The sequence below is a fragment of the Tachysurus vachellii genome, chromosome 4 (assembly GCF_030014155.1).
Source record: "Tachysurus vachellii isolate PV-2020 chromosome 4, HZAU_Pvac_v1, whole genome shotgun sequence".
Lineage (NCBI taxonomy): Eukaryota > Metazoa > Chordata > Actinopteri > Siluriformes > Bagridae > Tachysurus > Tachysurus vachellii.
Window position 1 is genome coordinate 20,317,599 of NC_083463.1, and position 16,436 is coordinate 20,334,034.

General features: G+C 36.2%; 1 protein-coding gene across 4 annotated transcripts in view; it reads right to left on the reverse strand.

The window, feature by feature from the left end:
• Nucleotides 1-16,436, reverse strand: part of nav1b (neuron navigator 1b) — a 69,469-nt gene that overhangs the window by 35,939 nt on the left and 17,094 nt on the right. For all 4 annotated transcript variants that reach the window (XM_060868269.1, XM_060868270.1, XM_060868271.1 and 1 more), the window contains 2 exons: nt 14,784-14,886; nt 12,757-13,116 (listed from right to left, as the gene is read on the reverse strand). In XM_060868269.1, the coding sequence (XP_060724252.1) occupies nt 12,757-13,116; nt 14,784-14,886 (463 nt within the window). The remainder of the gene's footprint in view (nt 1-12,756; nt 13,117-14,783; nt 14,887-16,436) is intronic.

Genomic DNA, 16,436 nt, shown 5'->3' on the forward strand with positions numbered 1-16,436 from the left:
AGCACCCTTTCATATATGCTTAATAGAGATATTATCTTTAGTGACTTTGGTTAAAAGAGAAAGAGTCTTAGATCCGTATTAACATTATAACATTATGTATTGGAGAGGAACACATTGGGATCTGATCAGCCTTTGGATCTGGTTTTACGTGATAGCGACACCCAGTGTTCAGATCAAGATTATTTTTAAACCTTTTTTTTCCTTTTTAGGAAAAATCTATTTCATCTCAGATCTCCAAGTTTGATATTCAGAGACTTCAGACAATGAAGCATTATTATTATTATTTATTTATTTATTTATTTGTTTGTTTGTTTGTTTATTCTTCATTTTTTTAGTGTGATTATAATCAAATAACCACTAATAGTTCTTATCTGTTTTATTGTCAACCTCAGCAGCAGCATCACATAAACCATATTAATTACAGAATTTATGCCTTTGCTTTATTATGTTGTGGTTTTATGCAGAGATCTGCAGGGCAGATTATCTCCACCAACACTGTCTCTTTATCGTTCATGATAAGTTTTACTTTGTGTGAAGACTAATAGAGCCTCTTATCAGCTCTACTTACTGCGCCCACCACTCAGCTGTTACTGAGAAACATGGCCACGCACAGTATGTTTCTTTTGTTCCTCAACTGACAGTAATACAGAATGCAGAAGAGTAAAAATAATAACATACCATGAAAAAGTAATGTTAACTGAGAGAAATAATCTAGAAGCAGTTTATGAAACCATATACTACATTTTATACTATATACACATATACACACATTATTACACTTATTATATGACATAGCAACCTGCCTCTAGATTAAAATGCTTAAGCCTAATTATAAACACAGCCATAGCCATAGACACCTAAGCAAATAGATTTGTTCTGGGTTAAAAACTAAAGATACCAAAAAGCAAATTTCTAACCGATTGTGAAATTAAGACTGTGTGCTTTGTAATTCTTGTACAAAGAGATACATAGGGATATATAGGGATAGGTGTGGGCAGAAAATGTAAAACAAGGAAGCCTGTTTTCAACAAACCTGGCTTGTAAAAATAGGGAGGAGTTTTGTCACTGTTGAATTAAAGGAAGGTGTAGATTTAGATTTGGATCTTCTAAGTGTTGCTACATCTCACTGAAATGCACAAACTCTTGTTGTGTATTCTTTTTTTGACAATTACTATTTGTAATGACAGAATCCTGAAAGAAAATATGTTCTAATACTACATCTAGAGACAGAAATGATTAAAATTGCCAGTTCCTTTTCCCTATTAGCCTTATAACCATGGTAAAAGAAAAATGTCATCATGTCCATAAACAATTATTTGCCCCCTAATCACGACTCCTCTGTCTACTTGCATTTTTGAAACTACAGGATGTAAGACTGCCATTATGAGTTCTCTGAGACAAAATGCAGTTGTAAGCTGCCTGCAGAAGCGCAGTTTATATTACATTAATCTTTTAGCTGTGAGTTCTATCTCAATACACATTCACAGAGAATCAAGACAATGTCCCAAACTTCATAATGTGCTCTATGTAGTTTGACTAAATTGTAATGATGCCAGACTCTCCAGTATAGTAGTACACACTTTAAACACAGCTCAAGTATTTGTGACTGACAATATTAATACACACTACTGTTTCCTCAGAATTATAGGCACGTTAACATTATGATACATATCAATTCTGCTGTAATCTCACAGTACACTGCTGTGTTGGCTGGATTATTTGTGAATCAGAGATTAGTTAATCCACTGTCCAGGGTTACTCACTCTCACCCAATATCAATCAGTTTGCAAAAAAAAGTATAAAGAAACCAGTGACTAGTTAATCACTGTGCGTTCTCTAGCCAAACACCTTCACCACTGGGTAAAGATATAAATTTTTCCAAGAGGATAAACCAGCAAGACGTTCAGCAATAAAAAATAATAGTAAATCCAGTGTTGTTTTGACTATTACACTGACTCGGGTTTGGTTTGTTTAGACTCATTCTCTCCCCTGATTGGTTACCAGCTCTCACTTGTTATCATCTCAATACTTTTCTATGTATCTGGGCTGCTGAATAATCTAATGAATAAAGTTTCCTACTAAAAGCAACCCAACAACTCTGACACTGTGCTGTCTGTGAGTTACTACTGTGGTGTTACCAGTATTAAGTAAACGTTTTGTTTCTTACGTAGAATAATATATCCAGAGTAAAAATAACCTTATATTATTTGATCACACAGTGGATCATATGATTAAACTGCATAACACATCAACCATCATTACTTACTGATTACACAATGCACATAAATCAGAAGAAAAACATTTACAGAGTAATGCGCTTTCATTACAAGTCAAATGATGTTTTCACAACTTTGTAAATGTGCCTTATGCGTTCAGATGGTGTTGCTAAATCTGCATTAATGACCTTGTACTAAAGATCATGAGGTAATGTTTTACTTTAGGGTGTGTCTCCTATCCTGCCATTTACTGTAAGCTCTCTTGGTATATAAGCAAAGCCAGACCAGTGTCTTTTTCTTTGCATAGGTGTAACAGTTGCTCTGGCTCACGCACACACATACAGGGGGGTGGGGTGGGGGACAGAGAGAGGGAGAGAGAGAGGGAGAGAGAGACACAGAGAGAGGGAGAGAGCGAGGGAGAGACAGAGAGAGAGAGAGAGAGAGAGAGAGAGAGAGGGAGAGGGAGAGAGAGAGGGAGAAAGAGAAGGAGAGGGAGAGAGAGAGGGAGAGACAGGAGAAGGAGAGAGACAGAGAGAGCGAGGGGGGAGAGAGACAGAGGGAGGGAGAGAGTGCAAGGGAGAGAGAGACAGAGAGAGAGAGAGAGAGAGAGAGAGAGAGAGCAAGCTACACATGACACAAATTAGGGCATTTATAACCTCAACCCCATAGTTGACCTAAATAGTTGCCATACTATTCTGTGAATCCATCTATGTTTTGAAATAACCTCATTTGAACCATAGATTCCTTCAGAACAGAGCAGAATCAATTTTATTTTAAAAATGAAGTGGCAAAAGGCCAGAGAAACAATAGATTTAGACTGCAAGAGCTGAGCACTCATGCTAATGATGTTGTCTGCCGGTATGTTTCACTGATGTCCTGCATTTAGTCTTTGCATGTCTTTTTAAACACTAGGCTGGAAAATCACTGCAAAAGGATTTTACCTGCCAAAAAATATGTCAGTATTCTGTACTCTGTGTAAAAAAGCCACACACAGAATACTCTATTATCATAGTTATTTGATCTTTCTTGTGGACACATAATTTCATGTCTTCCTTTATAAGTTCATTTATATTGTGACCAAATCACTGTCGATGTGCAAAATAAATTCAAAATGTGGCATCACAATAATCTTTCTGAATTGTGGAATGACTTAGTAGTGAATGCATTGTCAAGTCATGTTCCAGCTTGACCTTGCTAACACAGTTGACCTACACTCTGCTACCCATCCCAGGCAAGCCCCAACGTGTAACAGTGTGAGATGGGTGCTAGTGGCATGAATAGCAGTAGGAACTCTTTCATCCCCAGTTGCTTTGTTTGTTGTGTGTGTCCAGCTGATGGTCTGATAGCTCAACTGGCACTACACCTTAACAAAATAAATTTAATATGTTATTATTATGTGATGCAACTCAAAATATTATACTTCGACACTAGAATTTTACAATTCCATATATCTTTCTGATGGCTCTGAAGCACTTATATTTCTGCCACGTTTAGAGACTGAAAGAGATGAGTAAATGGAAAATGACACATGACAAACCCAGCTGAACAAGAGCCATGCAATGTAACCTTAAGGTGAATCAAGTCACTTTATTGCACTGTACATCAAATATTCCATTATTTCTGTCTATATTAGGATTCCAGTCACATCCACGCATTAACACACTGACACACCCACACTGCTTTTCATCGGGTCACACTGAAGATGGTGGGTGGGTTGGGGGGGTACTATTGTTGCTATGGAAACACATCCTGATCCATGTGCCGCATGCTCGGAGGCACACTGCTGCAGCACAAGGAGTGAAAAAGAGAGGCAGAAACAGAGACATTGAGCGAAAAAAGAAACAGACAGACAGAGAGAGTGGGTGGGATCATCTCCTGCAACCCAGCGTCATTTCTCCCACACTGTCAATCCCCACCCTTTGGTTTATGCCGCAAATTATTAGTACCTTATATGCAGCCAGAATTCAAATGTCAATGTTACCATACAGACTGATATTTGTGAAAGATGATTTTTTTTATATTCAAATGCTCATTCATTTAGCTCTGATCTGTTCTGTTTCTCATTACATACATGTTAAATACAGTGCAGAGATAAGGAAAGGGAGTTCTGTGTAGGCTGTTATCATCACATGCTTTGTCTTAAACATTAGCTCACTCCATCCATCAAAGGCTAAAAAAAAACCCCACCAAACAGATTACTCTTTTTTCCACTCTAGGTGGATATGAACAGGCCAGCTGCCCAAGATCTGCTGTCTTTTGTGTCCAAATACATTAAGCACAACTGACAGCACACAATATTATTTTGTCCAAAGACAGGGTGTGTGCAAAGGAAACAATGTAAAAAGAGTACACAGGAGGGTTGGCAAATCTTCTCTGCAAAATGGTGATATGGCTGCAGGTCTCTTATTTCTAAATAAGAGACACGCAGTAGCTTTTTGAAGACTAAGAATCAATGGAAAATACTTATGGGCATAACGGCCCTTTACAATAAAAATGAGCCTCAATCAATACAAAGAACTTCAACTGCAATATCCTTCACTGATAAATATTATTTTAAATAGTGTTGATGCAGTTATTGAAGTTATTAATAAACTGTGCAACAATTATTACCAACAAACACGGTGCTCTAAATTTAACCTACTTTTTAAAAATAATTGGGCTAAAACCAGTAAATCGGTATATAATAAGTAAAACCAACCTGATCTCAAGCAAAATTCAAGATTAGAATGAACTTTGTATGAACAAAAACTAGTGTTCAAAATTTTTTTTCCCTGTAAAAGTCTATTTTACTAAAAGATTCTAATATCGATCTTTATTTTCTAAAACAACAAAAGACAAACAACATATTTCAATTGAACATAAATAAACATGAATCGCTTTAATCACATTTATTGTTATTAGAGAGCAGCCCTAATTGTGGCATTGTGGTTTATAGCTTGTGTGGTGTGTATATATGTGTTGGAAAGGCTAGATAAAATGATATATTGGCCATTAAAATAACTCAAAAAAAGGTTTTTAAAATACCCACCAATAACTTTTTGTGCTAAAACCATTAATAAATAAAAAATGTAATCATCATTGTCTTCATGTGTGATTTGACCTGACGTGTTTTTTTTTTGTTTTAGAGATGCATCAGGACACAGAGCACTTGAAAAGCTTGTTCTAGCTGAGTCACTTCTTCATCAAGCAGCTTTTCATTCAAAAAACTAAATTTCACTCAACTTCTTTGCTCTTTAATCTCTGCCAATGGCATTGAAAAGAAGAAATAGACAAAGTCATGTGCACAACTTCAAAAAAAATACCACAAATACCACACACATGGTAAACATTGTACGTTTATACTACCAAGAGGCAAAGCCTGGTACTACTTTGATTGCGCACACTCCATTAGAATTCCAGGAATTTTTGGGGAATCTTTATAGAAACCTGTAGACCATAAAGTAGGTTGTGCACGAGTCAAGATGTGAGCCAAAACTCTGACCCAAAAAAAAGTAGGTGCTTTAATAAAATCAAAGGGTGCTTCAACAACATATTAGTTTAGAGGTCTGCACACTTATTCAATTTAATTATTAGAATTTCTTCTCTGTAATGTGGCCTTTTCAATGGCGTATGAGTTGTATATTTACATTAAAGGTGAAAATGTTCAGAAAGTCTTTATCTTTAATTATATTTATTCTTTAGTTTACATCACAAATATGTTCTTTTTAACAGGGGTTTGTAGACTTTTGCTATCCATATTGTATATGTTCAACAAGAGGAACATTTAAAATCAAATAATTTAATGAGCGATATTCCAAAAAAAAACAAAAAAAAACTTTTGTTAAATAGATCTTATTGGAAGATTTTGGAAACATGGATGTATTTAGTTTGTATATCCACTGGCTAAAATGCCTCACAGATCTCCTCCTGAAATGTAAGCAGTTGGATTTAAATCAGTTTTAAATATGGCTGGGAGCATACACACCTGCGTTTTCATTTGGAAAAGTCTTGTCAGAACAGAAACCTGATATATTCAGGCTGCACAAAGTGCCCAGTTGTAAATGGCAGGAAAAACCAAAAATAAAATAAAATAAAATAAAATAAAATGAAATAAAATAAAATAAAATAAGAACGAATAAATAAAAAAACTAAAATAAATAAAATAAATAAATAAAGGTTGTGTGTTCAGACATTTACATTTTGGACCAACATTAATAGTCATTATATATTGGTCCTATGGCTTAATTTTGTTCCCCATCCATTTTTTTTTATTCCAAGCTACTATTGTGAAGGTCCAAACATGAAACTGTCAAGCTCATAGCTCAATGTGTACTGTGCATTTCTGTTGTGTTGTTACTGCCTATTTCTACAGCTTAGACATAAAGTATTACAAAAATGATGAAACCACAGACATAACATTTCAATTAATCTCAAAGAATTTCCACCAATGTTCCAGGTTGAAGGATATGTTGACTAGAGCTGAGAAATGCAGCCTACATTCTAAGACAATTAGGATTAGCCCACAACTCTGTATTGTATACATACATAGGAAAGGTATTTTATTAACACAAGTTTCTTATTCAAGTTTCTTACAACAGCAATTGAACAATGAAACAACGGTGAGTTTTGGGCATAAAATGATGTGGCCAAGTGGCTTGTTAGAGCAGCTTACTGTACATGACGAACGACCAAGGAGAAGCCCTTGTAGATACTAATGATGTATATCTTTGGGGTATAGGTACTATCAAAAATGGCATGATATCACCCAGGGTAAAGCTAAACATCTCAAGAGGTTTACACAGAATCCTGACACTTCAGCCCTCTTAAAAAGCAGCTGCCTTAAGACACATGAATGACGTCAGCTCAACATGCTGTCTAAACTGCGAACAATGAATATTACCCCTTCTCTAGTTGTAAAATAGGTTTGTTACAGACACAGTACATGGTTAATCTATTACACTAACATCACTAATCTTTGTTTTGAGAAAATAATCATTAACATTAGAATTATAACTACTGCTAGCTATTTAGCTTGTTGCTGCTTGCTATTGATTGCTTGCTAGCTTGTTGGTAAGCTACTCACAATTGTCTGCTGTTCTTCCTGTGTTGCATTTAAGTCCAAAGTGTTGCATGAACAATACCAACAACCACTCAGGCATGTAAATTTAAAAATGCAGTTAAAGGTGCTTTATGTGCTGTGACAGAGCTAACAAGACAAACTATCATGTTTTTTTGATGTTGAACATGACAAGGCGGGAAATGACATTATTACAACTTGCCAATTACGATTTACAAGGCACCACAAAAGCAGCGAACAATCCTAGGCAGTTTACAGAGGAACCAGACTTTCCAGCCTCTGTCTTAACACACATGTTCTAAGTCCCCAGTTTAGTGCTGAGCACCCTGAATAATTCAGACCTTCATCCCTCACCCATTTACAACACTCAGTACTGCCTGTAATGGACATCTCTGAAACAGCTGGAATGCATAGCCTACCATTATTAAATCAAGCGAACAGGCTTATTACAAAGTTTTATTACAAAGGCGTATTACAAAGTTGTCTAATGCAAAATTATTGAGCATATATCATACTTTAAATGAAGACAGTCAGACAGCTAGTCTTTCAGTAATCACTTAAAATATCGTGTTTTATGGCTCAATTAAAAAGTATAAAACATGTTTAGACTATTTCATGGAGCCATTAAATAGTATAAAACATGCTATGATATTAATATTATTGGATGCCCAGACATGATGTTTCTGGGACTAATATTATCAGAATGACTGAGGCACTATGATCTAGGTTGCACTACCCTTAGCAGTCAAGTCACTCTACTAATGAGGTTGATTAACATTCTTCCAGTGTTCACTGCACTTTGAGGCCAAGTGCAATAACATTCAGATAAAAAGCACCATAACAAAGCTTTCGGTCCTTGTTCAGCTCCAACTCCATTAGTTTGCTGAACTATATAACAGAGCACATTGTATTATAGTAAAAGAACCTCCAAACAAACAAAACATCTTACAGGGCATTTTTGGCATAATAACATGATAATAAAATGCTCATTTCTGTGTTGAATTTTACATCCTTCATCTTTCTATTACCACAACATAAATCACAACTTTATATTTCACAAATACTATAATTTATTTAGACAATAAACTGTTTATATAACACATAATTTTATCTTCAGCTTTTATCTTATTTATCTTATTTTCTCACTTAATAAATAAGAGTAATTAAACACTGTCCAAAAAAACAATGTCTTGTGTCGCCATTCTACTGTACACAATGCATATGAGGGGTGGAAACTGTCTTCTAGGAGACTGCTGTATCACCTTTACATTTCGCTCAAGATAATGAGATAATAAAGTTTTAAATTCACCAATTAAATGTCACATTTATGACAACACATTGTTTGGAAAAATTTAGTGCAGTGGGATTTAGTGCAGTGGTGTCCAATCTTATCCGAAAAGGGCCGGTATGGTGCAGGTTTTCATTCCAACCAAGCAGAAGCCACACCAGAGTCTACTAAAAGCCAGGAACACCTGATTAAACAGGTGGAATCAGGTATGGCTTCTGCTTGGTTGGAATGAAAACCTGCACCCACACCGGCCCTTTGTGGATAAGATTGGACACCGCTGATTTAGTGGCTTCATACGTTTGTATTTGTCAACAAAAGGAAACTTCATACATGGAAAAACATCTGATACCTCTGATATAGTATCTGTAAAGGACTGTGGTGAATTGTGTTTTGGGGCTGTTTGGTAAAGATGCTACTGAAGATGAATGAATTGTCCAGTTTGAGCTTTATAGTATTATATTTTTTCATCAAGACTCTCAATAATTCTGGATGGCACTATCGATTTTAAGTAATAGTGAAAAGCCAGCTTTACACCACAAAAGAAATTACCTAATGCACAGATAGAACATTTAATAATGAAACAATGAAAGAGAATTCAAGTAAGGAAGACCTAAAAACTTCAAACTTGATGCCGCACTATTGCCTTTTCAATGTGTTGATTATGCATTTAAAACAAATGCCCTTACTTGTTGTTAAGTGAAACGGACTAATATCAGTATCAAGTAAGAACAAGTAAGAACATGTTACTGTAGCACAAAAATGTCATTGTTTTCATATACTCTGCATCCTGATTACATTTCACAATAAAAGCTGACTTGACAACAGAACACAAGAGGGAGTGTGGGAATAACATCAAGGCTGTGATCTGGTTGCAAGAATAAGCCAAAGGCAAATGCTGTAGATCATTACAAGCTTGATGTTATTTCGTGATAACGCATGACAGCAACTCTAGCACATCCAACACTGTTCCCCTAGAGAAGGGCCTAATTCCTGAAGAACTAAAATGGAGACAGTCTGAAAGTAGGGTTGAACTAAAAAGGACAAAACTGACATTTAAACTTCAGCTTGCCTCGTAATGGAAAATGAGGTTCATGTGAATAGCAGAGGAAAAGTAGTAAAGGTAAAGTAGTCTATATGCAAATTACAAATAATTTATATCATATTCTATTCTCCAGCATTTTAACTAGATTCCATTAACTATTTTAGCTGGTCATTCAGGCAGAATAATACATAAGTCTTTCTGCAATCAAATAAGAGTTACGCTTATAGCTTCACTGTTCAGCTAACACGTGGCAGATTAGACCACGTCCGAGTTCTGTTTATGTCTTAGTACAGGCTGATTTTCCAACAGCAACCTGTAATCATAAGGACAGTGACACGATGGCCACATAAAGCCTCCAAATAGAGCTCTGAAGGAAAGCAATTGATGTGTGCTATACAAACCATATAAGTACAGATTTAATAGTGTAGTGGACTGTAGTTTTATGTAGATACATATATTCCCCACCATGTATACTTTTTCCAAACCTAGATTAGCTTCAGGAAGGTTTTTTTTTTACAAGAAATAACAAGGAAATTTTAGTAGGTACATGGAGATGGGAAAAAGAGAAAACAGATAAGGTCCAACTGTAATGCGAAAACCATCAGCTTTTATCACCTATCTCCCAGGCCACCAGCTGGTTGTCACACTTCAACTCTCAACTATCCACTTCCTCACACCTCACAGAGAACACATTAACAGTCATCAGCAGAATTGCTGATACCTATTCATCAGCAGCAGTCATGATTGTTTGAGGATGGCTCAGTACTTCAGTTATGTAGCACTGTGCGTAGTATAAATACTTTAGAAGAGTAGGTTTAGGGGCCTCAATCATTATGGACCAGTAACAGTAACATCTCTTAACATGAAGATTTGGTCTTGGGCCACTTGTTCATCAAACGTGGGACCCCATTCCTACTTGCATATTAGCCCCACATTGGGTAAGTAAGTATTTTCATCCTGCAGATGGCTTAATCTTACTTGCAGTACTGTGAGAACAATGTTTTTTTTTTTTATTTTACTTCTCTTCCGTTTTTAACACAACCCAGTCACCATTTCAAGGAAGGAAACTGAATGAAATGCAGGTGTGTGTCCTTATGATCTCATCTCATGGATCACAGACTTCCTGTCTAACAGACCACAGTCTGTGAGGCAAAGGAACTATAAGTCCAAAAATGTAGTGAGCAACAAAGGAGGCCCCCAAGGATGGTCCTTTCTCATTTCCTGTTTACCCTCTGCCCTTTTGACTTTCAATACAAATTGGTGTCACGTCACCTACAGAAGTTCTTAACAATGTACATGTTTTTCTCCTGTGGTTGTATACTGTGTTTTTGTGTGTTGTGGCTGAATGTAGGATGGATATTGTAATGTCTTCGAGCTGTGCATATCTCTTAATTGTTTTGTGTGGTCTTGAGAAATGACATGCAAGTAAGAATTTCATTGTACATCAGGACACATGACATTAAAATCACTTGCCTTGACTTGATCTCAGATGATTCTGCTATTGTTGGGTGTGTGGACGATTTACAGTTTAGATCTTGTTTGACAGCTTTATGAATGGCTTTGTGTGATGTTAGAACTCCAGTGACCTAATCGACCTTTCTGACATGTAGCTGTGTCAACATTTAAAAAATGGGCAGAATCAACTTATCAAAAGTCTGTCTTTGGGTCAAATTTAGACCCCTGGAAGTGGTGGTGCTAAGTACAGTTGACTATGCTGTCTAAACTAATGAGTCTGTTTCCTACCACTGTCAGAGCATACTTTGAGAAGACCTTTTGACACTGGATAGATACAAACACAATGTAACAAGATGCCTTACGGGCTGTCTGGGTGAACAACAAAGTGAATCTGGACAACTGCATTGCCAAGCTTATCTAAAGGAAGTTCCTGTCTTTGGTTCAAATTTAGACCATCTGGAATTGCTGGTGCTGAGGCTAGTAGACAATAGTGTCCAGTTTGAAAAAAAAGAAGAATCTATCTATCAAAAAAGAATCTATCTATCTGTCTGTCTGCCTGTCTGTCTGTCTACTGTGTTTCAATATGGCATATTTCTGAGAAATAATACATTTTAAACTATCTCATACAGCATACTTCCACAATATGGTATGCCACACACTGCACTTTAACTCCAACAGTTCAACACTGGACTATACACACACCGCATTTATACACACTGGACTATACACACACACACACACACACTGCATTTTATTTAATATAATAATCTACCTGACATTAATCTATCTGTTACCACAGGACACTTCTGTATCTGTACAGTCTGTTGCACCTTAACATATATATATATATATATATATATATATATATATATATATATATATATATATATATATATATATATATATATATATACATATATATATATATATATATATATATATATATATATATATATATATATATATATATAAGATTTATATTTATTTAGATTTATATTAATACTTATACATACATAATATATAAAAGTACATATTGTATATAATGTGTAGTGCATTGTAAATATGTCCAATAGTACACTGTGTGTACTGACCATGTACGAGCATATTGCATCTTTTCACATTTGCACATTTCACCCGGTATTGAGCATTTTGCACATTTTCACCCATATGTAAACTGTTCTTAATTTCGTTTAAATTACTGTATGTAAACTGTTCTGCAATTTCTGGAGTTCGCTCCCAAGAATTTCACTCACCAAGGCACATGTGCCGTGGTGATGTGACAATAAAAGTGACTTGTCTTGACTTGACTTGATCACTCATCTCACAAGATCATTCTGTTGCTTGAGTACTGTCTAGGAGGATAGCAGGAGCTATCTGTAACATTAATCTGGGTTTCCTTTTGCTGTAACTAGTGAGATAGAATTGAATCACCTTCTGGTTACAGTCTTTCAGAATTGACTTTCAAAAAAGGTTATCTTGAGCAGTCTGTTGCTTTGGAGACTGCTGTGTTACTATTTTTAATTTGGCCCAAAGTGTAGTCATTTTCTGTGGCGGTATTATTTTCACATAATAGCTTACTTTTTTGATAGGTGGCACTATTTTATACATTAAAAAAAGGCTCTGGTTTGTGGCCATATGTACCCTTAATGCCCCAAAAAGACCCGATCACTTTCCTTCTAGAACAGGAATAAGACCTTACCCGTTTGCAAGATTATCATCATCATCATCATCCTCATTCAGACTCTTGCTCATTAGGTCAGAATCGCTCAGGTAGCCAGATTTGAGGTCGCCATCTCCTGTGTCCAGGTTCTCGATGAGTTCAATGTGGGAGGTGTTGCTGAGGCGGCTGGAGCAGCGGGCAGGCATGGTATGAGAGGTGTATTGCGATGCAGCTTTTGAACCCAGCGGGTAACCAGTGGAAGAGGGGGCATCGCCAGCCTGCAAGCGGGGGCTTGCCTGGCCGTGACGCCAGGACAGTGGAGAGGAGCGGTTGGAGAGGCTGGAGACACTACGGGCATTGGTGTCATCACTGTCATAGCACATGCTACTGTCCAGGCAACTGAGAGAAAAGAAGAACCAAACATTTTTAGATTTTGTATTAGTTTATGCCCAAATATCTCTGTATATTTTAGATATTAATGATAACAAACTATTCAACAAATTATTCATCAACATTGCTACCCAAATGTGACAAAATGAAATGGAAGAGGCAATGTTCAAGTGTTCAACAACAATCATACAAAATCTGAAAAAAGTATGTGAAGATGCAGAACCTGGCTTCAAATTCCCACTACAGAAATGTCAATCACATAATGAGAGCATTTAAAAAGAGGGGTGGCTTGACAAGTCATATGACATTCAAGATAAATGCTTCAACAATGTTATTATAGTAAATTAAGCAACTATTTATGCTCAAAGAATCGCTTTGTTCTAACGTGTCATTTGATGAGTGATTTACAGTAGATTGCATGTCATTCTGTCACTCCTGCAACAATAGGACTAAGAAAAGTTTGGGTGAGAGACACTTTTCTTAATTCAGGATGTGAATTCAAAACCTGGAAAATCTGGATAGACTTGTATGGGTGTGGAGAAAATCTAGGCGTACCACTACATGCCCTGAGATGACTAAATAGAGATAATGCAATTACAAAAGTGGCTAGTAAGCAACTACATTGTCCGTTTGGAGTCAATAATACAGTAAACCTTATGTTCCGTCTACTGAAATGAAGCATTTTATAAAAAATACTAAAAAGAATATTTGCAAAATAACACATTTCATAGAGAAATGAATTCCTACACTATAAACATTCTAGTCATCAAATCATTTTATATTTAATATAACAATCATTTTAGGTCATGTCATACTGGATTTCTAGATAAGCTTATAAGTATTAGAACATATATGCCTTTTCAGTGCAATTAGTTAATTAGACAGTTAACAATGGACTGTAATGCCTGTATTAGTACGGTGTAGGAAAACATTTTTGTCTATTTTTAATTATATATTATATTTGTTTTTGTTTTGTTTTTTTGCTAAAATTTTGAGACATTTGCTCTTGTGTTTATGTAAAACACAAAATTTTTCTTGGATTCTGGTTGCTCAAAATTAGTAAACAAATCACAGCAGCTCAAATATTGTTTAACTGGACTTTAAAAGAAAAAGATATGCAATAAATTCTTGTAAGGAAGATGAATATGATGTGTACCCACAGGAATCTAAAATATTGAGTTCTCTTAAGATCGTGGGTCACAGGTCTGCTGAAGAGATCAAAACGCTGTGGACAGAGATATTGCTAAGTCCAGCATGTCCAGTATAGCTCTCTAATGTGTTTAGTAGACTCTGGCTCCTCTTAAAAGACTCAGAGATATGAGGTGGACAGATAGTATGTGGGTTTAAAAGGGAGTTTGGCTTTTATTGACAGTGAAAGCTGTACAAGCAGTTTTGTATTTGTGAAGAATTAAAGCCAGGTGTTTGGACAGCAAATGTGGCAACTTTCCGCAAAGCATCTTTGTGTCTGTGCGTGTGTGTGTGTCTGTGAAAGTGTGTGTGTTTGTGTGTGAGTGAGAGTCTCTATGACTGGGTCCTTGTTTTTGTACAAAGACTGCTTTACACAGTAAATGCTGTTTACAAGCAGCATTGGTTTCTTAAGCTCAATGAGTTACGTTGTAAATATACAATATTCTTGAGTATGTAAATATATGTATGTGTATATGGCTGTTTCTTACCCATGGCCGAGTTGGGTGCCTCGCAAACTGGACATGGTATCTTCCAGATTCTGCCGGAGATCCAGAACATTTTGAACAGTCCTCTTTCTCTGAGACTCTCGATCTGCCAATGACACCAGCAGCTCAATAACAGTCACTTTTACCTGACATGTCATCCACAAATTTGACAATAAACTTTTTTTTTCACAACACATAAACATTTCTGGTTGAGAAGCATTTATTTTTCTATACTGTAGACTATTAAATTATTCCTGTAGAGAAAAACCTAGCAGCATCATCACTTCCAAACACACACAAGTATCTCCCATTGATGCTTGTATACTTGGATGCATGCAGAGGTAAATTCAATATTTAAAGGTAGGGTCTCCGTTGTTTGAGAAATGTTTCAGAAAACTCAGTCGGGACGACAAACATGTAGCCAAAACAAACGTGTAGCCAATCAGCAAAAAGGGGCGGGTCTTCTCAATATGGGCGGAGAGAGTGTTCAGTGCGCATGTGTGACATTAGCAGAAAGCGGTTTTAATATTGAAATGGAGGATAAAATCAAAGAAAGAAAGCGAAGAAAGGCTTACGAAAAGGCAAGAAGTAGGACCCGTGTTAATATAAGATCAGCTTTCCAGCGCTGGAAAGAACTGAAGGAGTGGGAAGTTGGCCGCATATTCACAGATTCGAGTTTCCCGAGTCAATAACTACTGAGCTAAACACTGTTACTACACAAATAACACCTCTTTTCTATCGTAGTAATGTAGAGAGGCAGCTACAACCGCGTTTTGCTAGTAACAGCGTTTAGCTCAGGAGTTATTGACTCGGGAAACTCCAATCTGTGAATATGTGACCAACTTTACTTAAGACGCCGAGGTTGCTATTTTCCTTCTCGATAGGTGAGTAACGTTGGTTTTGCTTTGTTTCACAGAACTAATATATGCCGTCCTTTGCATGATTATGCTTGTGTGTCATTTTTGCTTGTTTGTTTATCTGCAATCGTATTGTTCTTCCCTTCAGTTATGATAAAGACACATTTCTTTACATTAGTTGCCTGGGTTACTTATGTATGTGTGGGCGGAGCTATCAATACAGGGGTGGGACCCATTTGGGTTAGGGGCGTGTTTGTTTTGGTGATATCGACGTTGGCTTTCAAACATCGGAGACCCCACCTTTAAAAGTTCTTACCAAATTTTTAGTTTAAAATACATTTATCTTGCTTAGAAATGTAAGGGTTTTGCAATAGCACCATGACACGCTTTTAAAGGCTTTGTTTAATAAAATTTGTTTTAAAGTGCCTTCCTAAAAAAAGGATAGAAAATGCTGACTGAAGAAGCAGGTGGTGTTTATGCAACATACAACAAATAGGCAGTTTAATAAAAAATGACAATATGATATATGATGCTATGACCATATATAAATGTCTAATAGAATAGTCACATTACAGAGTAGTTAATTATCGATATATTTCTTCGTAAATAGTGTATGAAAATAATTCTTAATGATTATATTAATCAAATTTGTCCTAATTAACAACGTGGCTTCCACCCTCACTATTTGGCAGATATTAAAATAGCTCTTGCTACAGATAGCAAATAGAAGGATGACACAAAGTATGAAGCTTAGGTGGGGAGAAAATAAAATTTTTAACTGTTGACAGTTGACAGAGAC